Below are 24,460 nucleotides of genomic sequence, written 5' to 3' on the forward strand. Positions count from 1 at the left end.
TCTGGGCTGGTTTCAAGCCTGCTACCTTAGGTGTATGTGGCTGGTGACTTAGCCACTTGAGCCACAGGTGCAGAGCCTTTAATTTCTTATACTCTTTTTCAGACGTAACATAGATATATTTCATGTTGAGATTGGCAGCTCTCTGGATTTCCCAGCTGGTTCATTTAAATACCCTTTTTTGTTTGTTTTGAAAAGCCAAACCCATGGGAGGCCAGGGCAGTAGCTTTTAGATTTATTAAACTCTTTGACCTTTTATTTCCCTCTGGGCAAAAATGTAGGTTTCCTAGAAGATGAGGGCACAGGTGCTAAGTAAATAGGTTAAAAGGCAAGTATCCAGTGAATGCTTCTTGTAATAGCTCCAGGATCATCTATCACATCACCATGGCTTCACCAGATGACAGGAAGCTAATGGCAGTCATACCCTGCTGCCCAGTGGAAGAAATGAAGATTGCCTCTGCCCTCTCTTTGCCCTTGGTCAGCAGGTGCTTTTGACAAGAATGACCATCTCGTGGTAAAGACGTCTAATTAATAAGTGGTGAAACAAAACACAAAAACAAAACTTAATTTTTTAAGAGTAGATTATTTACACATCAAAACAAAGATCCATTTGATTATCAATTGGATTTTATCTGGACTCACATTGAGTTTTAACAGATGACAAGTGCATAATTTGCATTCTTGGATTAATGAGACTCTTGTAGGCTTAAAATGATGTAACCATCTTAGAAGGCAAAGCACTCAGCTGACATTTCTGAAATAAGGCTTATTTCAAAAAGAACCAATTTCTAATAGAATCTATAGAAGAATTTATTGTCTTTATGTAATAATTATTCAAAGTAACATACTAATAAAGACTTCTGCTTGATTTTATTTTTTTTAGCACTGGCCACTAATTTTCTGAGAATACCTTTGATACTTCATTTAATATTCTAAGGAAAGAACTTTTTAAAGAATCAGTATGGGTGAAGACTAGAGTTTTGGTTTATCATGTCTGCACAGGCTTCTCTTCCACACTGCCTTCATTTTCCATGCAAATGTTTAGAAGCATTAGTAACTGGGGTTTTAAAAAATCCTCACTTTTAAAAGCTACGTAATTTGGTTTAACAGCAAGACTGAAAAATAATAATTTATATGACTCATCTATCTAGAGCAGCGGTTCTCAATCTGTGAGTCGTGACCAATGAAAATACATCTTGCATATCATATATTTACATTATGATTCATAACAGTAGCAAAATTATAGTTATGAAGCAGCAATGAAAATAATTTTGTGGTTGGGGATCACCACAACATGAGGAACTGCATTAAAGGGTCACGGCATTAGGAAGGTTGAGAACTACTGCTCTAGAGAGTGTAGCCTATGCACTCTCTGATACATACAATGTACAGTGTATGTACATACAATGAGCTATAGGCTGGCCAGAGAAGGACTGTATTATGTGAGAACGTAAACGCCCATTGAGACAAGAACTTACTGACATGAGGACAATAACTGTTAATTGACTGTGTCTAGATCATGTGCAGTCTCTCAGAGTTCATATATTTTGGGGTTATTTATAGTTATAGAGATTATTGGCAAGCATTAGATAAGGAAATGGATGGGGGCAGGGAGTCAAGGCTGTGATTTGATTTTCTGAGAATCTGCTGATGTTGTCCTCTATGGGAGAAAAGACATAAGTGGATTATGAACCACAGCAGAGTCCCAGGAGGAGTTCAGCTGTCTGAGAAGCCATCCATACGTGGTGTTCACATGCTCATGTTTCTCAGACTGTGCTCATGAGACACGTTTTGAGTTAGAGGTTTTGGTGCCAATTCTAAAGCCTTTTTAAGGTAAACGCCAGTATAAATAAGAGGGGGTAAAAAGCACGTGTTACAAAATGAAAAGAAATACTCAGTTTTTATGCTTTATTCTTAGCACTTCTTCAACTCCATCCTTCTGTCTGCGTAGCAGTTTTACAGTTCCCACTGTTGTCTTTGATGCTGTAAATACCATACACAATTAAGACTGTAGTTCTTCCTTTTTTGGTGGGCTTAATGTTATAACTAACCCTTCTGTATTCTTTCAACTTGTCATATCCCACACTATACACTGTTCTCCCTTTTATTTATTTACTTATTTATTTTTTGAGACAGAGTCTCAAGCTACAACCCTGGGTAGAGTGCCATGGTGTTATAGTGCACAGCAACCTCCAACTCTTGGGCTCAAGCCATCCTCTTGCCTCTGTTTTTCTATTTTAGTAGAGGCGGGGTCTTGCTTCTGCTCAGGCTAGTCTCAAAGTGGTGAGCTCAAGCTATCCACCTGCCTCAGCCTCTCAGAGTGCTAGGATTACAGGCATGAGCCTCCGTGCCTGGCCTTTTTCCCTTTTTTTTTTTTTTCAGCTCCCTTTTGTTTACTGTGACATAGCAGTATGTACCCATGATGGGGTTCAAAATAAAATCTACATATCCACGAGTATTTGGCCACATACTCTTGAAAAAATTCCAAGAACTCTCATGTCTAGGTCAACTGGGAACATATGCATATGTTAATGTATTTATCAGATCAGCGTGAATTCATTTTTACTTATATCTGGTTTGAATTGCTCTTATTATTTATTATTAGTTTCACTGTGTTGGCCAGTCTGGCTTTGAATTGCCTGGGATGAAGTGCTTCTCCCACTCCAGCTCTTGAGTATCTGGGACTACAGGCATGAGCCACCTTGCTCAGCTTGAATAGCTCTGCCTTGGTAGTAGATACAAATTGATTTCTCTTTTTTATCTAGTTATATAGTATTTATTTAATAAATATTACATTCATGCAATTAGAAAAATGTGATCATGTGAAGAGTAATGTGGTTAATATGGAATTAGGGAAATTGAGACATTTTATTCTAATAAATAGGCATTTCTTATGGATTGATGCCAGTGCTGAATGACAAAGGATGAACCAAAATGATGTTAATTTGTGATTTCTTATTGAAAGGCAATCCAAAGAGTTGTGGTTGCGAGTTATGTACATTTTTGTGTGAGAGAGTTTTAAAATGGTGATTAAGGATGGGAAATTGTGGGAAAATAGATCCTTCTTAGAAGAATTAAATTAGGCATTATTTACAGAAAACCCATGCTCTTTGTTAGCCCTGTAGTAAATGGTCAATAGCTAAGTACTCTTCCTTTTTCCATAAGCAGTGCTCTTTAGAAGCAAAGAGTGTTGGGGGGTGATGGGCTGATGCTGCCATCATCATGGCTGACATTTATTGAATGCTCAGCCTGGTATTATGACCAGGCTGAGCATGCTGTGAGTATTGTTTTATGCAATCCTCACACAAACTCATGAGGCATGTGTTGTTATTATTCCTGTTTTAAAGATGAGGAAACCAAGGCCTGTGATGTTTAATTTGGCTATGATTACATAGTTCATTCATAAATACCAAAACTGAGATTTGCACTCACCAAGTCTGATTTTAGATGTTACACATATAATAATTTCTCTACAGTTCCATTCGAGAAGAACTCCAGGTCACTACAGTTTTTACAAAAGTCATATAACATGGTCAGTGATTTCTAATCTCACACTTGTGCTCTGGTTTCTTATATTGGGAGAAGTAATGGAAGCAGCTGTTAAATTGATGAAGAGTGAATTATACCAGGTATTACTATTTATGGAAATGTAACAGTTCCATTACTAAATTACAACGTCCATGAGAGCAGAAGCCACTTTGTACCTATCTCTGCATCTCTATAGTGTAATATTATTTTTAAGAGCTTTGTTGATACACAATTTACACACTGTGAAATTCATCACTGTAAAGTGTACAATTCACTGGGTTTTATTATGTTCATAGAACTGTGCCACCATTGCAATCATCTAATCTTAGAACAGTTTCATTATTCCCATAAGAAACTATGTTGCCATTAGCAGTCACTCCCAATTTTTTTCTTAACTGAGAAAAAGTTGCTAAATATTAGAAACATTCAGCAAAGTCACCTAATTTGTAGAAACTTGATGTTCTTTACTAGTCACAACTTTTCACAAAAAAATAATTTTCTTTAATATGCTTTTGGAAATAATCTGGTTGAAATCATTGGAATTAGTTTGTTCCATTTTATACAAATAGTTGCTGTAATTAATTAAGAGAAAGTTAAACTATTACCTGTTACAGTGGAGAAAGTCTATTTGATCTAATCCCCTTTGATTATAGATAACACTTAGTGCTAAGGTGTGCCATTAGTGATTCTGTATTCCTCTGGGAATAAAAACTCCTCCAGGTAATCTTCGAAAGTTGATTTCTTTTTTCTTTTTTTTTTCTTGTTCTTTCTTTCTTTCTTTCTTTCTTTTTTTTTTTTTTGAGACAGAGTCTAACTGTGTCGCCCTCAGTAGAGTGCTGTGGTGTCACAACTCACCGCAACCTCAAACTCTTGTGCTCAAGCGATTCTCTTGCCTCAGCCTCCTGAATAGCTGAGACTACAGGTGCTCACCACAACGCGTGGCTATTTTTTGGTTGCATTTGTCATTGTTGTGTAGCAGGTCTGGGCTGGGCTTGAACCCACCAACCTCAGTGTATGTGACCAGCTCCCTACTCACTGAGCTATGGGTGTCAAGCCCAAAAGTTAATTTTTGATAAGCCTGTATCTAATGTTGAGGATTCTTATCCTTTCTTTCTTGAATGCTTTTGAATATTATTTGAAATGAATCAATGACAGCTTGAGAATTTTCACACTTCTGTTTTTTAATGAACATGGGGTTTCCAGGAGTTTGTACATGTCAAAGTTGTTTTCCCCACAAAAAGAGGAAGAACGGTTAATATTCAGGTTCAAGTTATTACTTGTCTTTCTTGTTTTATGGTTCTACTCCAGTGACCTCAGTATTCTGGCTAGGAGACAGTAGGACACAGTTCCCGGGAGCTTAGGTTTGGAATCGAGGAAGTCCTGGGGAAGGGCTTTATCCACTTTCTTTTGCCCCACCATCCACCGGACCAGCTCCCCCTTCCTTTTCCTTGCTGAGGACAGGGCTGATTTACTCAACCTTGGGTGTACATCTGTGGAAACACAGCTGCCCTCTTTCCTCCACTTACCTGTCCTCTCTCCCACGGTGTCTCCTTTGTGTGCAGAAGCTCTCACTGCCCTGCGGCAGTGAAATCCAAGGTTCAAATCCTGGCCCTGGCCACTCACCAGCTGTGTAATTTCTGGCAAATTGTATCATTCTCTCTGCGTGTTTTCTCATCTGTGATTCAGGGATAATAATATTACCTGTTTTATAGGGTCATTGCAAGGATTAAATGAAGTAACTCATATAATGTGCAAATATTGGCCTAAATACAGATTTTTAAGCAAATACAATTTTTCGATGCTTTAAATTTGCGGAAGGCTTTGTGTGCTTGCACATGAGTTGATTTGTATGTGACAGTCATTCTGTAGGGCAGTGAGGGCATCGGTTATCCTTTCTCTTTTACAGATAAGGATATTAAATGCATAGAAAGGAATTGTGTGGGTCAGTCACATATGGAACAAGCCCCATTCCTCTTATACCAGCTCTTTCCTGTTGAGCTGCTGCCTTTGTTTTTTATTGGGAGCTGTTTGCTTGCTGTAAGCAATTATAAACCTTGTTTTTGTATCATGGTATCATTCAGCAGGCTACAGAGTCTGCATTTTCCCTTGACATAATATGGATCTTCTTGAAAGATAACATGTTCATACTTCACTGAGGGCAACTGATTTCCGGAGAGAGGACTTATCAGCAGTTTGAATTGTTCCTGTTAAACTTCTTGGATTCAGCATCAAAATATTTTCTAGTTCATCCCAAGTCACAGTTGTGGAGAGAAGAGCTGGAAATAAGCTCATGAACCCGGATCGGATGCTTCGAATCTCTGGCTACTCTTCCAAATCATTAGCACAATGGAGTAAATGCCAAGTGCTTAATTTATTTCAATGGTTTTAGGTGTGACTTACTAATGAGATTTCTGTGCCGTTGTCACACATGGTGTTCCTATGTGCAGGAAAGCGACCTGAGCATGTCTGCTGACCCCAAGCATGGGGACTGTCTGTTGCTGGGATGAAATCATTGTCTTTACACACCTGCTGTTAAGCAACTTGGCAATATTCCATAATGACTGACTGTTCCATGTTAAGTCCTGGGATAGAAAAAAATGAGGCTACTGCTTTTGATCTTTGTTAAAATGGTACTCCTAGAAGGAGTCTGTGTTGTCCTTGGTGACCTTCTTTCTTGTGAAGTGAAGGAGTGATTTGTTGATCACCACATACAGAGCTTTAAAAAACTCAACACCTTCCCCTTATCCACTAGGATTCGGTGGGCCTTTATCTGTGTTTATTTAATAGTGTGCTATGGTGATATAATCAGTCAAGTTCCTTTAAGTTGCTATCCCATTCATAATGAGGCATCAGTTCACACTGGACACAGACCCAGTCAGATTCCAAACTCTCTGAAGACAGGGACCTTACCTTCTCAGTTTTGTTCTTTGGAAGGCATAGCACTCCTGGGCCAGGGGGCTGGGGGAGTGCTGCTCAATGATACTAACAGTTTAAGTCACATTTTTTGCTGTAACCATTGTGAGTCCACAGAGATCTGTGACATCTGGGAATACTGTTGTCATGGATTTTCACCCCTCTTTCCCACCATACCCCCCAACTGCCAAATAATAATGAGACTAAGACATAGATTTTTTTTTTCCAGCCCTTCCATGGCTACCGTGCCCAATTCGCCTTATCCTGTGGTGTACATCTTCTGCACTATGTCCCCTCTGGGTCCCCAACTCTCACTGTGTTGGTATTTGGAGGGTAACTCCTTTGGGAGGTAATTAGGGTTAGGTAGAATGATAATGGTGGAATTAATGCCCCTGTTAAAAGAGGAAGAGACGTGAAAGCTCTCACTTTCTGTCATATGATACATCAAAAAAGGGAGGTATCTGTAGACCGGGAAGAGGGGCCTCAGCAGGCAATAAATCTCCCCAAACTTTGATGTTGGACTTCTAGCCTCCAGAACTGTGAATGAGAAACGTTTAAGCCACACAGTCTGTGGTATTCTTTAGCAGTAACCCAAACTGACTGAGACAAATCCTTATAATTATATTAGGTAGAAAGTCTCAAGTTGGTGCTAATAGGTCTCTAATTCCTTTCTTATATTTGTTAATGTCCCTTCGCAATAATGAGAATTTAGACCTCAAGCTCAGAGTCTTAGGTTCCAGATAAAATGAAATGGCTTCAGTTAATTTTCGTTGCATTTATTTTTAATGCCTATTTATGATAGGGGAAACATACATAAAGCTATTAAACCTTTGTATGAACATAAGTTTTCATTACTTTGGGATAAATCTGTAGGAGTGAGATTGTTAGGTTATCTGGTAAATTTATATTAACTTTTTAACCAGCTGCCAAACTCTTTTTCCAAATATACCATTTTGCATTCTTACCAACAAGATATGGGAGTTCTACTTGCTCCCTATTTTTCCCAGCATTTCATGTTGTAAAAAAATTTTTAAAATCATTCTAATGAGTATCTGACAGTTAAGTATTTCCTTTTTACGTGAAAATATATATATATTTTTTAAGCAATTTGATTTGAAGGATATGATGTTAAGTGAATGTGACTGCTGGTTCTCAGATATGGCAACATTGTGTGAGGGATAGGTAAGTGAATAATGAATTTGGGGAGACCAACATATTCTACTGTGCCCCCCATATCCATCAACTAAAGAAGGAACAGCAGGAATTTATTCTGATATTTACCAAATGCAGATGATTGTGTTATAGTAGAAAATGATAATCTGTCCTTAGCGTAGAGGTAGTTGTGGTGACTCTAATTTTTTGACATCTCATTAGATTTTGATAAGCAGGACCTACATTAATTTAACAACAGATGCTATTGCTGAGTATTGACAGTTTAATCTCAGGGAGGCAATGATTTCCTTATTAACAATCTGGCCTGGAGACTCCGGGCAGTTGCTGAGTGAGAGCTCAACATCAGTGGCTTGTCCTAAAACCTGATGGTATTGGGGACATGAAGCAGTAGGCAATGGCTCATCAGTGTTGCACCACTGAGATGTTTGTGCTGCACTGACTGTATATTTCAAGAGAATTTCTAGAATAAGAAGAGAGAGAAAATGAGCTGTCAGTCCAGTTTCCTTTCTCTAGCTATGGTTTGTGGAGAAGGAAGGTCACTTTCTGATTTCCTCAGCGAGGGTCACTGAAGCCAGGTACACTAAAAGTTTATGTACCGTAAAATGTGCATAAGAAGCAAGTAGACACTTAAGCTCTGCTGGGCGAACTGTGGGGGCATTGCTAATTCATTCTGAGACACTCAGTAGGGCATAGCTCAAATTAATTAATTAAGTTATGATCTAGTGTGGAAAGGGTTGGTGGTGTTCACTATTCTGGTACAAATCTTATTGGTACTTCATCGTTTAAAAAGGACTCTGTTTAAGTGATGAACAGTTTGATGTTTAAATACAAAATGGAGTAGAAAAATAACACCACCATCTCTTGAACTTTACCTGTAATATATTCCTGTTCCTAGCTAAAAGCACCTATTACTGACCTTGACAGTGGCTTTCTCTGATATGGGAAAACTTAGTACATGCTGTTCGTATGGAGCCTATAATTCTTTGGCACGTTTTTGCAAGGACTAAGTTAATATTGAAGATATTTGAGTAGAATGTAGGTATTGAAGATATTTGAGTAGAATCAGGTCTTAAAATTTCTTAAGTAATTATTTTATTCACTTTATAAAATGCCAGAGCAACTACATCCCCATTGGTACAATATGGCAATTCAGAATATGGACAGTATTTAAAGAAAGGAGTGACCATTTCATCTCTTCTGTTTCTGAAGCCACCTTCCCGAGGCTGTGTTTTTTATGGGTGGCTTTAGTGTTTTTCTACCCGTTCAACTATGTGAATATGAGCTCATAAAACACGTAACACATATGGGGCTTCTCTTTCCTATTTCTCAGTGAAATTTAGTGATCTTTTGTATCTTACTCCTAACTTCTTTGCACCATTTTGATGCACATGATAAGCATTCATTCTAGCATCTGGGTATAGATCTAATCATTCATTCTTTACCATTCACCATTACATAGCTAAGACATTTTCCTGAGGGTAGACAGAGCACATTTCATTCAATCATTCCCTCATCTATGGACACTCATTTTTTTTTCTTGAAGGCTGCTTTTGTTATGGCTTTCTTATTGTTTGCTACAAACCCTGTTACCACAAATATCTACAGAGATTTTTTTTCTGAGGGACCACAACCAATAGGAACTAAATAGGATTTTTAGGACAAAACATAGAATTTGAATAGAGCCTTTTTCAAAGCATGGAAGAGTTTTTTTAAAAGAAAGATTTTCTCTAATCAGTTCAGGAGGTCTTGCTGCTTAATGTATGTTTCTTGTTTTTATTTTGAGAGCTAAAAGTGCTTTGGGGGATGGTACCGAACATAACGGAGCACAGCAACTCAAATACCCCCATTGTTTCAGAGCCGTATTGGCCAATCCAGTTGCCACTAGCCACCTTGTGGCTATTTAGATTCAAAGTAATTAAAATTAAATAAAATTAAAAATTCACTTCTTAGCATACTTACTGGCCACTTTTCAATAGCAACATGTAGCACAGCACAGATAAGGAGCATTTCCATCAAGTTCTATTGGACTACAATGATTTAGAATGAGGAATGCTACAGCCAGACTGCGTTCAAGTCATGGCTGAGCCCAGCTTACTTGTTACGTGACCTTGGGCAGGTTACTTTACATCCCTGAGTCTGAGCTTCCTCATCAATAAAATGAGAACGATAATAACTCTTATTTCCATGTTTCCTGTGAAGATTAATTATTGATTGATTGCTTATGTCTTGCCTGGGACATAAGTAATCCAAGAAATGGAAGCTATTATTCTCTTCCCAGTGTTTGATAATCTTTTTTTTTTCTTTTGCAAGGGGGAGGGGGAGGCACTGTGTTTATTAGCTTAAAGCTAATTGTTGGCCCAATTTCCAGACAAACAGAAGGCAGTATTGTAGGCTGAGGAAAACTCCTGTTTGTCAGCCTGGTGGCTTTTTTTTTTTTTTAATATGCTGTCCCTGAGAAACATGGTAGAATTTGTTTTACTCTTCTTCTGTCAGGAAGTAACCCTTCTGGCTTTGTTAGAAGCGTGGTTTGTAATAATTGTACCCACCCCAGATGGCTCCTGAAAACCCTTTGAAATGCCATCTGCCAGGCGTGTGTCCAGCCGGCAGCCCGTCATTCTGCTACAGGAAAAGAGAAGGCGGGGTCCCCTCCCTGGGTCCTTTTCTCCACAGCGTTGCTGAATGGAGCCTGGTCAGGCTGGCTCAGACCCAGGGCAGTTGCTTAGAGGATAACTGGGTAAACGTCCTGCTAGCCTGCAGCCTGGAAAGGTTTTGTCTGGGTAATAAACCCTGAAGGTTTTGTGGGTGGAGACTTACCCACCCACCCACTTCCCCTGCAGCTCAAAGGCTATTTTAAGCATATTTATTTATAGGGAAAACGTGGTATCTGCTTATTTTTATTTTTCCTCTAAAAATCAAGAAATTTTGAACTTCTTGATTATTTTATATCCTTTTAGGAAAATGAAGACCCAGTCTTTTTGTGGTGTATCCGACAAGTTGCATCTGAAAACACCATTGAAAGAAAGAAATGACAAAGATGACGGGGAGGAATAAAAATCTAACACCGTCTGGTTTAGGAAGACTTTCAAAATGCAACACATTTTTTGTTTGGCTTTATGTTATCCTCATTTGTTTTATAATGGATTAAGTTAGTGGAACTTTGGTATGGAGGCTGCGTGTGTCAGTTGCCATACAGAACATATTTAGGACAGATCCTTTCACAGCAAGTTTCAAAGAGGTTCTATTCTTGCACGGCACTGGAATTTCCCAGTATGATGTAGACTGTTTGTGTTTTACAAGTAGCTGCTTGAACAGCTTTTTCACTTGGCTCCAAGACATCACAACCTCCTCCTTTGCCTCTGCCTTACTGGCTGCGGCTTGTTAGTCTCTGAGCATCTTCCTCCCATTTCCAGCTTCTAAAAGTTAGGTCTTGGTGTTTAATCCAAAGCTACACCCCCCTCCCCCACCTGCTGCGCTTATTTTTCTGCTCTTCTCTGTTTCCTGCCTTCAAATGTTTACTGATCAACCAATCCACTCCTGTTATATAAAGTTTATGTTCCACCCTCCACTCTGATGTCAGACTTAACAGGTACTGTTATATCTGAAGGTACTGAGATATCTCAGAGTTAACATGTCCAAAAGTAAACTCTTTTTTTTTTTTTTTTTGAGACAGAGCCTCAAGCTGTCCCCCTGGGCAGAGTGCCGTGGCATTACAGCTCACAGCAACCTCCAACTCCAGGGCTCAAGCGAGTCTCCTGCCTCCACCTCCCAAGTAGCTGGGACCACAAGCGCCCGCCACAACGCCCGGCTATTTTTTGGTTGCAGCCATCATTGTTGTTTGGCGGGTCCGGGCTGGGGATTCGAACCCGCCACCTTAGGTGTACGTGGCTGGCGCCTTAGCCGGTTGAGCTATAGGCGCCGAGCCCAAAAGTAAACTCTTGATGTTCCCTGCCCCAAAATAATTTCCCCCAGTCTTCTCCATCTCATACTATGGATGGTACAACCCATTTGCCCAAGTTTAAAAAAAAAGTAGTATTTACAAGTTTCTTCTTCTGTTCTTACATACTACATCCAATCCATCAGCAAGTTCTATTCTGTCTTGAAAATGTGGACCTAGTGTGGGGTGACAAGTTGACATTTTTTAAATACATCTATCCTGTGGACTGTAGTACAGCCATATAATAGAAATCTGACTGCTTCTTAAACGTCCACCCTACTATTGCAGTTTACGCCCTGCGGAGCCCTCTTCCAAACACTGTGATAGCCACCTAACTGGTCTCCTGGTTTCTCTTCTTGCCCACCTCTGCCTACAGCCTGTTCTCTATAAAGCCAAAGATCTCTTAAAAATGAAAATTGGATCCAGGCACCACCTTGCTTAACACCATTCTAAGTGTATCTCAGCATTCTTAGAATAAAATATGAAGTGTTTCTGTGGCCTACATAATCTGGGCTCTTCATTTCATCACTCTTTTTCATCACTCTGCTATAATTATGCTTGCCTTTTTTTTTGGTCCTTCTTCCAACCTGCCAAATGTGTTCTCACATCAGAGCCCTTGGCCTTCCCTCTGCCTGGGCTGCATTCCTCCTCACCTTGGTGGGAGCCAAACTTTTCCTGGTCACCTGTCTCATCGCTTCTCAACTTCTCACCTTGCCGCCTCCTTCCCAGATGCTGTCTAACCCTTTAATCTACAGTGCTCTAATACTTCCTAGTCCTTTAACCCAAAGAAGAACTATTTCTGTTTGAAATTATATGCTGTATGTACTCACATATGTATTTATTTTCTTTATCTCACTGTAAAATAGAAATTCTATTAAGGGTAAGAGGTTTGTTTTGCTAACTCATGTTGCCCCAGTATCTAGATTAATGCTTAGCAAGTATTAGGGCCTCTGTGAATATTTATGAAATAAATATGATTTCTAATGACACGTACACACACACACACATATATATATGATGATTCAGATTATTGTAGTGGAATTTGAACTGTGAGATTCAATCAACCCATTTTATTCTAATAAACTATGAAATCTAATAACAATAATTGAGCTAAGCCCTCTAAAAGGATCGTTATCTCATTCAGTACACACAATAAACTTATGGTCTTATTATTATCCCTATTGTGTAAACAAGGACACCAAGAAATAACAGAAGCTGAGGAAGCTTGGACTCCTGGTCTAGGAATACATATTGGAGAGCCAGACCATGAACCCATTATTTCCCACCCCAGATCCCTTCTCTTCAGCAGAATATGATACTGTCTTTGTGTTTCCCATGCCTAACACTTGAGATGTAAATTTAAAAGTTGTGAACTCCCTCTAGGGATTTTTTATCATCTGGCAGAGGAGGCAGAAATGGGAACAAATTAGGAAGCAGTGTAAGAGGAGACTTCTGGACAATACAGAGACAGGTTTCTTTAACCATAAAGCTCCAGCATGCTGAGCGTGAGAAGCAAATATGTGTAATACAGCCATTCTGTGGGCAGTTAGCAGTAGCTATGAAAAGACTCAGATTTTAGATATTAAAAAAATGGAGGCGTTTAAAAATGTACTCAGGACCACATCCTGCTACGCTACACAGTGCTGTGCAGAGGCACTTCTGTGGGCGCCTAGGCTTCCCCGGTGGCTTCAAGGAAGAGGAGGACAGCACCTTGGAGAAGACGCTAGACTAAGGTTGCTAGAGCAGGTGAGCGAGGCAATGACAGTCTTCTGTGTGGAACAGGATGACTGCCGTAGGTCGCATGCCAGTCAGGGCTGAACGTTATGACCCACTTCTATGCCAAGTGTCTGACACTCAAGCAGCCATTGGCAGTGGAGGATGGTACAACAGGAGCCAGGGACCACGGGCTTGAGGTGCTGGGCCTGGTATGGGTACTGCTGTATACCCTACAGGATGGTGTAGGAGGCCTGCCCATCTTTCTGGAGAATTCTTTTATTGGTGCTTCCTGGGAGCAGTTAATGGAAACCCTTCAGGACTTGGGAGTGTTGGAGTCTGGTTCAGTCCCAGGCGTTAAGATCCCAGCTCATCATTAAGAGCCCAGATCATCATCACTAGAGGCAACCCCTCCTTGGATCATGGAACCTGAGACGAGGACCTTGGTATTAGGGAGGGGATAAGGAGGGGAATGTTTTCTCTTCTAGGCCTAAGAATTGATAGAGAATACCAGATTTAAAAAAGGATCAGTGTATATGTTTTGAGCAGAGGACCCTCCAACTTAGGAGCAAAAATCCACAGCTTAGGTAGATTTTGGCAGCCTGCCTCCTCTCTGTACGTTTGCATATACTGTCTGACACCTCACCCACATCATGTCAAGTTTATCCGGGAAATGGAATTTGTCCCCATACCCTGCTCCTTGGTGGCAAGGATGGTCTGAAGCAAGGGTGGATCTTTTTCCACACTTCTCTATGGCTCCTCTCCAGGGTCTAGCCCAGCCCGTGTTTGATGGGGAAGATAGAGAAGCAGAGGACTTTTTGCTTTATGAAAGTGGTTGTGCCTTTGCCTGAAGGTTCACCAAAGCAGTTGGCTCCTAAATGGAGGAGAGGGTCTTAGCCAATCCCCAATCCTTTTCTTCCTTGAAAATGAGAAGATGGAGTGATTAAGTGGTTAGGTCTCCTTGGACTTAGCATGGACCTGAGACTTGTGAGTCCTGTGCCTCTCCTCCAGAGCTTTCATCCTGCGACCCTGTAGACTCTTGAGATATTACAGGATAACTGACCTAGCCCCTATCTAGCCCTATTGTGCCAGAAAGAACCTTCCAGCACAGAAAGAGGCTTTTAGCTGGGCCTCAAGGCTTTGCACCTTTTTCAGGAGATATTCATTATGCATTAATTAATTTCCAGGTACCATAAAAGGTGTAGACAAAGAGCCATAGGCACTGCTTTCTAAGACACAAACGTTTTTTAAAAGGCCAGAGAGCAAATATTTTAAGCACCTTAAGCCACAAGTTTTTGTAGTTTTCTAAAAAATATTTTTAAATGGACAAATAAATACTATTTATATTTATTATTAAAAAAATAAAAAAAATAAAAATGTATTAGCCTGAGTAAAGTATATGCAATAAGCATCAAGGTTTCTGACTTAGGAGAATTATGGATGTGCAAAGTAGATGTGTGGATGTGGCCGTTCCATGGGTGAGTGATCAGAGACTTCACAGTGTTAGGAGCATGAGATCTGCCCGGCAATGCAGTTGGATATTTAGTGGCATTAAGGTTCAACAAAGATGGCTCGGCGCCTATAGCTCAACCGGCTAAGGCGCCAGCCACGTACACCTAAGGTGGCGGGTTCGAATCCCCAGCCCGGACCCGCCAAACAACAATGACGGCTGCAACCAAAAAATAGCCGGGTGTTGTGGCGGGCGCCTGTGGTCCCAGCTACTTGGGAGGCGGAGGCAGGAGACTCGCTTGAGCCCAGGAGTTGGAGGTTGCTGTGAGCTGTAATGCCACGGCACTCTACCCAGGGGGACAGCTTGAGGCTCTGTCTCAAAAAAAAAAAAAAAAAAAAAAGGTTCAAAAAAGATATGACAGGCATAGGGAAAAAATCCTTCCTTATTACATAGGAAAAGATGGACCTTAAACCACTACCATAGGTAATAATGCCTTGCAAACTGAGCTATGCTGACCATACCCCTAACTCGAATGCAGGAGTAGAAATCACGTTTCACTCTTTCTCTGGTCTCCCATATCTAACCTCAGCTCCTAGGACACACTACATGCTTTCTTTTCTTGGTTTATGTGTACACCACATTCTACTCATTGCTTCTACTCTTTCAATTAACATTGGGCTAAAATGATAGGTCCACAGCCTGGCACCTGGGCTGGGTAACTTGTATGCCTGGAGGTTCCATATTTTAACAGGGGGATTGTTACATTTATTAGCTATTGAGAAGATGACCTAAAATTCAGGGGAAAATTTTCTAGCAAATTCACTGTCCTTTCTCTCCAGTCAGAACTCATGGGTGGCCTCTTTTTACCAAACATATTAATTACACGAGGAACAGCAGCATTTTCATTCCTGGGAGATATCCAGCCACAGATCTTGGGCAATCGCATTTTCCCAGTGACGAGTTTATGCAGTGGATGTCATTCTCTTCAAAGGGTTTATTTTATCCAAACTTGCCGGATATATTGAGGAGCCCAAGAATTTTGAGACCTGTGATAAAAATATAAAGCCCTTAGGCTCTGAGCTTAAGGTGGATAACTTTTGATTATTTACTCGAGTCCTAAAAGTTGCTGATTGTGAATGTTGTCTGTGTAAAATCCAGTTCACTTTTTTTATTCAGTGAATAAAAAATGGTAAAATGGTAAAATGTCTCTGGATTACCCGAGCTGTGCTTAGTTTTCGGTTTTTCTCATTTGAGGGTCTCAGGCACTGGAGGGTGGAGATGAGGATGCTCTGGTATTAGAAAGAAATGGCTTTTACTGGGTCCCTGTCTGAACAGATTCTCAGGTATGCCAGCTTACTAAACAGGTTATTTTAATTGCACCTGGATGTGGAACTTCCTGTTTGGGTTGACTGATGGTTCTTGCCTTTCTGTTTTCTGCTGTAGGCACAACCCGATCTCCAAGAGAAGGAGAAGTGCCTGGCGTGGACTATAACTTTCTGACTGTGAAGGAGTTCTTGGACCTTGAGCAAAGCGGGACTCTTCTCGAAGTCGGGACCTATGAAGGTGAGCTCACCTGCACAGCGGCACGAGGATGCTTCTGTCCTGGGCACTTCCAAGGATCCAGGGTCATCTAGGCAAAAATGCTTAGTGGAACAGGGAGGTCTAAACAAGTAACAGGAAATTACATTTCACCGTAATATGATTAATAATAACAACATACACGGAATAAGACTTTGTGGACCTCTTTAAAAATAGTTTTTGTTTTTCTCTAGGAGTTATCTCCTTTGATTTATTAATTTAAAGGTGTGCATGTTTTGTTTTTTAATATGGATATATATGGTGTTAAAAAGAAGAGGAAGAATCATGGTTAATCACCAAATGTGACCCCCTATAAGTAGAGTTGTTTTATTCTTTAAACAATGGAATGTCATTTTTACCACTGATTAGCTTTTATGTTTTTTTTAAGTAGGAAATACATTCACATGGTTCATAAGGCAAAATATTTTAAAAATACAGTATTTAGGGCAGTGCCTGTAGCTCACTTGGCAGGGTGCCAGCCACATACACCTAGGGTAGTAGGTTCGAACCCTGCCTGGGCCTGCTAAGCAACAATGACAACTGCAGCCAAAAAATAGCCAGGCCTTGTGGTGGGCACCTGTAATCCCAGCTACTTGGGAGGCTGAGGCAAGAGAATTGCTTGTGGCCAAGAGTTTGAGGTTGCTGTGAGCTGTGATGCCATGGCACTGTGCCCAAGGCGACAGCTTGAGACTTTGTCTCAAAAAACAAACAAACAAACAAACAAAAAAAGCAATATTTAGCAAGTAATCTCCTTTGTAAGTCTACCTGCCCAGTCTCCATTCAATATTGCAAACAATGTCATTAGTTTCTGATCACTCTTCTGCAGTTTTTTTAGGTAAATACAACACGTACAGGTATATACACACTTGTGTGTTGTGTGTTTTTATATCTTCCCTGTTTTACACAAAAGGTGGTATAAAATACATGCTATTCAGCATCTTGCTCTTTTTATTTGGCAGTGTATATGATGTCCTAATAGGTCTTTGCAATTCAGTAAGAAAACACTTCACATTTGTCTTTTAAATGGCTGTCTAAGTCCTTTGCATGGGCGTATCATAATTATTTAGCACTGCCCTCTGGATAAATATGTGGGTGATTTTCAATTTTTAATATTATGAAACACTGATAACTTGAACAACATGGACATACATCGTTTAACACAAGTGAAAAATATATCCATAGTATGAGACCCCACAAATGAGATTGCTAGGTAAAAGACAAGTGTAGGGGGGAAAAAGTTGCATTTTCTGAAAACAGTTTATACATTGTTTGCTTTGGGGAGTGTTATTATTGAAACAGAAGGGGTATAAGATACTGTTAACTAGGTCAAATTATCAACTTGGTCAAGATATTATGTATATCTCTTTATAAGGTCTTAACATTTGGATTTATTAGGCAATCACAGGGACATTAGACTTAAACACAAAGGGTAAATACAAAGCAGATTATTATTTTATTGGGAACATTATAGCTAAGATGTAATAATAACCCAGTCAAGTGGTGATCATGGATCTTGGATATGCAGTTTCTGGTTTGCTATTCTTTGGGAGAGAGGATGCTTTTCTCATCTTTGTACCCACTGCTCAGTTCCAAATCATGACTGTACGTTGGACAGTGTTTAGATGTTAATCAAACTCCTGTGTTTGAACTTGGGATTTTTTTTGTTTGTTTTTGAGTATTTCTAATTCTCAATTAGTGTAGTTTCCTGGAAATACATATTGGGATTTGACTAGGTGGCTGATGGGCTGGATGGAGATTCAAGATTTATTAAGGTCTGGAAGTGTGGTGAGGTCGGGGCTGCAGGCAGGTGTAGGGAGCTTCTTCAACATGTTGTCAACATGTTATTTTCACGTGTTGTTCATGTGAATTGAGCTAAAAAGTCAACAGCAGTAAATAGAGCAAGTACAAGTCCTCTTTGGTTTGCACAGAATGAATTGTCTGTATCCGAAATGAGTTATTTTGCCCATCTGGGAAGCTTGACTCCACTAATATGCAAAACCCATTTGCATTTTGGAGAGGCTAGGGGTGGGAGTGGTTGTACAAAGAGTGTACTGGGTCAGATAAGAAAAGCTTGTGATTTAGATGACAGTTTAACTTGGAAGATGGGAAATAAACTCACTGTATTCAAATGTTTATGTGAGAAATTTTATGTAGGTGGGGTCAATTCTTTTTCTCATTTAATTTTATTATTGCAAAAGAGGTAGCTATTATCATAACTGAATTTTTATGGGGATGTTGAGGCCACTTTTTCAAGGTTGTACAGCCAGTTCTAGAATAATAGAGCAGGAGCCACATCCTGCCCAGTTTTCTGGTGAACCTTTCCTGAAAAGCCCAGGAAGAACATCTTCAATATTCTTGAAAAATAACCCATTAGTTGTTTTTTTTTTTTGAATCTCACTCCATTGCCCAGACTAGAGTGTAGCAGTATCAGCTCACAGCAGCCTCAAACTCCTGGGTTCAAATAATCCCATCCTCCTGCCTCCACCTCCCAAGTAGCTGGAACAACAGGTACCTGTGGCAATAGCTAGGTAATTTTTCTATTTTTAGTAGAAAAGGGGTCTCTCTCCTGCTCAGGCTGGTCTAGAACTCCTGAGCTCAAGCAATCCACCTGCCTCAGCCTCCCAGAGTGCTAGGATTATAGGCATGACCCACTTTAAACCTAACTTCCTGGGATGTAGCAATAGTGAAACATTTTTCAGAAAATGTCTATTTGGGGCAGCACCTGTGGCTCAGTGGGTAGGGTGCCAGCCCCATACACCAAGGGTGGCGGGTTTAAACCTGGCCCCGGCCAAACTGCAGCAAAAGAAATAGCAGGGTATTGTGCAATTGCCTATAGTCCCAGCTACTTTGGAGGCTGTGGCAGGGGAATCGCCTAAACCCAGGAGTTGGAGGTTGCTGTGAGTTGTGTGATTCCATGGTACTCTACTGAGGGCGATAAAGTGAGACTCTGTCTCTACAACAAAAATAAAAAAAAGAAAGAAAATGTCTATCTTATATAAAACGATGGTTTGGCATATGTTACTTGGGTATTTTGGAGTTCAGATTTTCCTATGCTTGGGATTAATGTTTTCCATGTGTAACTTATTTGTACAGTATTCTTCCGCCTTTGACCTTTTAGCAGGGAAAGTCCCCTGCCGTATGAGATGGCTCATAGGAACTGATCAGAATACATTACGTTGACTCTTATAAGCAGGGTACAAAATGGAGCTTTTATTAAATACCACGATAGGTCTAGGGCAGGAGAAATCTTTAGAAAACTAACTCTGTCTTTGTGGCCCCACACTAGTCCCTTCCTGGTGGCTGGTGGCTGGTGGCTGCTGTCTGCTGGTGGACACTAAGGAGCACAGAGGCTCTGCTGCAGCTTCGCTCTGCTATTGAGCTCTGTGCCCTCCAGCAAGTTACTTAATACTCCTTGTTTCCATTTTCCCTGTGGTGAAATAAGGATAATCGTAGTGCTTCCTCAGAGGTAGGACTAAATGAGACAATAGCTGGAAAGGGCTTAGCCGAGTGTCTGACACATGTAAACTCTCAGTCAGCATTAGCTCTTCTGTTATACACACAACTAGTCCGAAATTGCCACCATCCTGGATCCCCCTCTCTACTGGTCAGGAAACCAGCAGATTTGCCAGTAAAGTATCTTTATTTACTTTGGAAGTAGTCACCGTCTTTTTTCCCTCCTCAAATTTCTTTCTTTTGACCTCTCCTGGTCCCTATAAGGAAAAGTCTACCACCATAACACAGAGCACTATTTAAAACAAGCCACTTTAAATTTTTTAAGTAAAAGTAATAAATGTATATGATGGAATAATTCCCATAGTAAAATACTTAGATAAAACTATCTAAATCCAAGTTGCTTCCCCCTTTCGCTGTAGGTAACCGTTTTTAAAGAACCCAGTGCAGGTGTTCAGAAAGTTTATGCATTACATACTTCACTCTATTCTTGCCCATTGCACCTAACATACCTTGGAGATCTTTCCACATTATCTGATATGGGACACTGGCCCACTTCTTGTATATAAGTGCTGAACAGTGTGAACATACAAATGGATGGACATTTACGACGTTGCCCTGCCTCATCTTCTTCCTCCCCTTCTGGAGGTAATGATATAAACAGCACTGCAGTGAGCACCCTTATGCAAAACTCTTGGTTCACTGTTACAACTAGAGGGTACATTTGTGGTAGTGTAACTTTAAAATAAACCCTTTTATTCATATATAGTTCATTTCAGCAGATATTTATTCAGCATTTCTTTTGGGTCCAGCATTACCCTAAGGTAACCAGTGTGATATATGGGACAGAATGCCAAAGCACTGCTGCCTTTGAAGGGACTTGTGCTTTTTAGTTATTTATTTTTGCTAGCATTTGTAGGATATTTACCAGTGTTAAACCTTTTTTTATCTCACAGCATACTTGAACCTGTAGTTAAACTTCTGTGGAACACTTAAATTATGTTGATCAAAGGAAAAAAAAAAGAACATATACTTACTGTGCTTTGAACATCTTTTGAAAATAATTTAATTAATTATCTTTAAAATTTTCATGGCACGGCTAAGATCTTTTCCTGGCACACAAGTGTGCCATGGCATACCTGTTGAAAATCACAGGTATATACTATGTGCTGGGTGCCCTTCAGAGTGAAATCTTTCTAACAAGCCTGTGAGGTGGGTACTACTTATTGTGTCCATTTTACAGAAGAAAAGTCTGAGGCCCAGAGATGCCAGTGTTGAGTATGCTTGGTGGGGCAGAGATAGAGGTGGGTTTCCATCAAAGGCCTTGGGTCCCAGGGTCTGTAGCCCCTCAGTCTTCTGAGGCAAATTAAATATAAACAATTTAATGGCAATGCTGAGTGTTCTGAGAGAGAAAGCCTAGAGCAAGGGTGTACCATCTAACCTAGTGTCAGGGGAGACCCTCCCTGGAAGAGGTGAAGCTGATGGAAGGCATGAAGTAGGCAGCAAGGGCCACAGGCCTGAATCCAGAGGACATGAGTGTGATGAACCAGGAGATGGTTAGAGTGATGGCTTCCAGAAAAGGAGGGGAAAGCTTTCTTCAGAGCCACTGCTGTCTAGGCAGGACTTTCTTCAGGGCTGGAAATGTCCAATACTCTGAGCTGTCCAGTGTGGTAGCCCCTAGCCACAGCTCTTGTGATTAAGAAACTGAATTTTAAATCAATTTTCATTTAATATACACCCATTTAATTTTAAGTAGGTATGTATGATGGAGGCTGCCCTTTGGTAGTTTTCGAATAAAACCTGAAAGAAAGGGTGAGGGCCTGCTTAACAAGATCTTCTGTCTTCTCACCAGCCGACTTTACAAAGCTAAGCTATTTTAAGAGTTAAGCTCCACGTGGCACCTGTGGCTCAAAGGAGTAGGGTGCAGGCCCCATATACCGGAGGCCTGGCCCCCGTCAAAAACTGCAAAAAAAAAAAGAGTTAAGCTCCTTTAAAAAAAGTCATGCTTTTGAATGCTCCCAAAGAAGACGTTAGAGGAGTGGTGATCTTCTTTTGTGGGTACATTCTGTGACATGAGATGGCAGAGAAGTGGAGAGAACCAACAAAACCTCAAGGCCCATTGACCTTCACATTTTCTTTCAGGCCCAATATTTGTTTGAGGCTTAGATTGGCAGGGTTGTAGGATTTTAGAGCTGGAAATACAGTAAGTTTCATGTCTTCAGATGACAGAACTGAGATCCAGAGAGAGATTGGTCTAAATCACTACAGCGAATTGGAGACAACACCTGACCAAAGCCCGGTAGTGTTGCAGCCACATCTGGGGTGGTATTTTTTCCCTACTGCCTGAAAACTGAGGCTTCTTTTAGAGCCTCGGTTCCTCGTTTGTACTTTCCTTCATTTACTCACTAAAGATAAAATGCAGAACAAAAGCAGATATGATCATTGTGTTAATGGGTCTTACTATCTAGTGGGCAAGGTGAGTTATAATAATCTGAAAAATATACAGCAGTAAGTGTGCGAAGGTCTTTAAAGGAGACTCCAGTATTGGGAGATCCAGTGTCTGTGGAACTGGAAAAAGCCGTCCCTGTAGAAACAGTAATTGAAGTGGGATCTGCTAGATGAGTCAGAGTTAGGTTGCTAGAGTTAGCAGATACAAACACAGAAGACTCTGTGCTGCATTTTATCTGGCAGTCCCTGTTGGAGCTAACTTTTGAATGCATTGGTCGTGTTGGAAGAGTCATCTAAATCCAGAAATATTTATGTGATTAAAAGCTGGATTTGGGGCAGCACTGTAGCTCAGTGGGTAGGGTGTCGGCCACATACACTGGGGCTGGCAGGTTCAAACCCAGCCCAGGCCTGCCAGACAACAATGACAACTACAACAAACAAAAATAGCCGGGTATTGTGAGGGGCTCCTGTAGTCCCAGCTACTTGGGAGGCTGAGGCAAGAGAATCGCTTGAGCCCAAGAGTTTGAGGTTGCCATGAGCTGTGACATCACAGCACTCTACTGAGGGCAACATAGTGAGACTCTGTTTCAAAAAATAAAAAAAAAAGCCAGATTTGGTAATGTATTGGTTATTGTAAGAGAGAGGTAGAACGGAAAGGTGGTGATAATCCTAGAATGACTTCTGGTTTTATCTTCCATAACTACATTTTCCATAACAATTTGCTAAAATAAGAAGCACTGTAATGGAGCTACTGGAGTTTCATTATGAAACGTTCCACCCTCTACCAGCTATAATACTGACAGCTCCATATGCCCCCAACAGGGAAGAGCCCCTTCCTGGCTGCAGAAGGAACCTGACTTTCATCCCGCACAAGGGATAGAAGTTATTAGTAGAGTTTGTCATTGATCTCTACTTCACAATTTGAACCAATTCCTTATTCTGTCACAGAATCACCATCAAAGCAAGACAAAGATGCCAAGAAAGGACCTGTCATTCCTCTCCGGACCAGCTTCCCAACTGTGGCACTAAGCTAATTTATTTGATATGATGTTTAAAATAAATCGGCTGAACTATCTCCCCTCTGCCTTGCTTCCTTTTTTTGTGTGTGTTGACATTTTCGCTCTGTAAGACAGGTTGCTGCCTCAGCTAGCCCTTGGGACTTCTCTAGAAGAGAGTTTAGAAGGGATGAACTATTCAGTGGGGGTGGCTCCAAACATGCCTGTTTTACAAATGCCTCTGGGTAGAAGAGGCTAATTATACACTGTGAACGCAGACGTTTCCTTCAGCATAGAAGTGCAGTGCCAGGGTGACATTTCAAATTGGAGTTATGGGTTGCATATTTCTGCATGTTAATTAGGAAGGGAATGTCAGTATTCAATAATGTTATTGTTTTGCTTCCTAAAAGGTCTGCAAAAAAGCAGCTGCCATTGGTATATTTTTTGGGATAGAGAGACAAAACAGGGGTGAAGGGAATTCTTGTTGTCTTGAAGAAAACGAGACTGTCTAGAGTCCTTGTTCTTTGGCAGGCCCTGGAAGCGGTCTGCTGTGATAATCTGTGTTGGTAAACTCTGCCCTGGAGTGTTCTGTGTGGGTAATGAAAGTGACCAAGTGAAATCTGCGCGGCAGTTGGCAGTCCCTTTGCTTATGAAGGTGGGGAATCTGGGGCCAGGGGAGTTTTGCTTAATTTCCTGTTCTGAGATCCCCAAAGATTCCTGGAGTTAAGAATATAAATGTTGGAAACAGACAGTCTGTGCCTGAAAGCCAGCCATCATTTATGAATGGTATCAATCTCAGTTTCTTCACCAAAAAATGGGCGTATTGATACTTTTTTTCTGTAACATTAGAATAAGTAGATGTATGGGTAGTGGGATTTAATAGGTAAACAACAAAGGTAACTTTTAAAATATTGTTCTTTGAACTTATGTTTTGATAGTACACTCTTGTACGTGTTAAGGCTGTTTGATGTCCACCGTAACGGTCATGATTGAAGATTACTGGCGTTTATTATGTGCTAGCACTGTGCCAGGCACAGTGCCAAGTACTTTATATACATTTTCTAATTTGATCTTGACAAAAACCCGATTAGGCAGGTACTGCTTTTATCTTTGTTTTATACTGTGGAAACCAAGGCTAAAACGAGATAGGTCCCTTGCCTTGCTCAGGTCATTAAACTATTAACTTACATTGTCCTCTTTGGTCCTATGGTTGAAGCCACATGGCACTGGCAAGGACAGACTTCTCATGATAGGACACTGCCTTGTCTTTCTGTCCATGTC

At 40.6% G+C, this 24,460-nt stretch overlaps 1 protein-coding gene across 5 annotated transcripts in view; it reads left to right on the top strand.

Moving 5' to 3' along the window:
• The window catches only part of MAGI1 (membrane associated guanylate kinase, WW and PDZ domain containing 1), a 682,664-nt gene that overhangs the window by 526,029 nt on the left and 132,175 nt on the right, over window positions 1–24,460 (top strand). For all 5 annotated transcript variants that reach the window (XM_023510627.1, XM_023510629.1, XM_023510631.1 and 2 more), the window contains exon 3: window positions 16,152–16,271. In XM_023510627.1, coding sequence (XP_023366395.1) covers window positions 16,152–16,271 — 120 coding nt within the window. The remainder of the gene's footprint in view (window positions 1–16,151; window positions 16,272–24,460) is intronic.

Source organism: Otolemur garnettii, unplaced genomic scaffold (genome assembly GCF_000181295.1).
Source record: "Otolemur garnettii isolate 467f Iridium unplaced genomic scaffold, OtoGar3 scaffold00015, whole genome shotgun sequence".
In the NCBI taxonomy this organism is placed as follows: domain Eukaryota; kingdom Metazoa; phylum Chordata; class Mammalia; order Primates; family Galagidae; genus Otolemur; species Otolemur garnettii.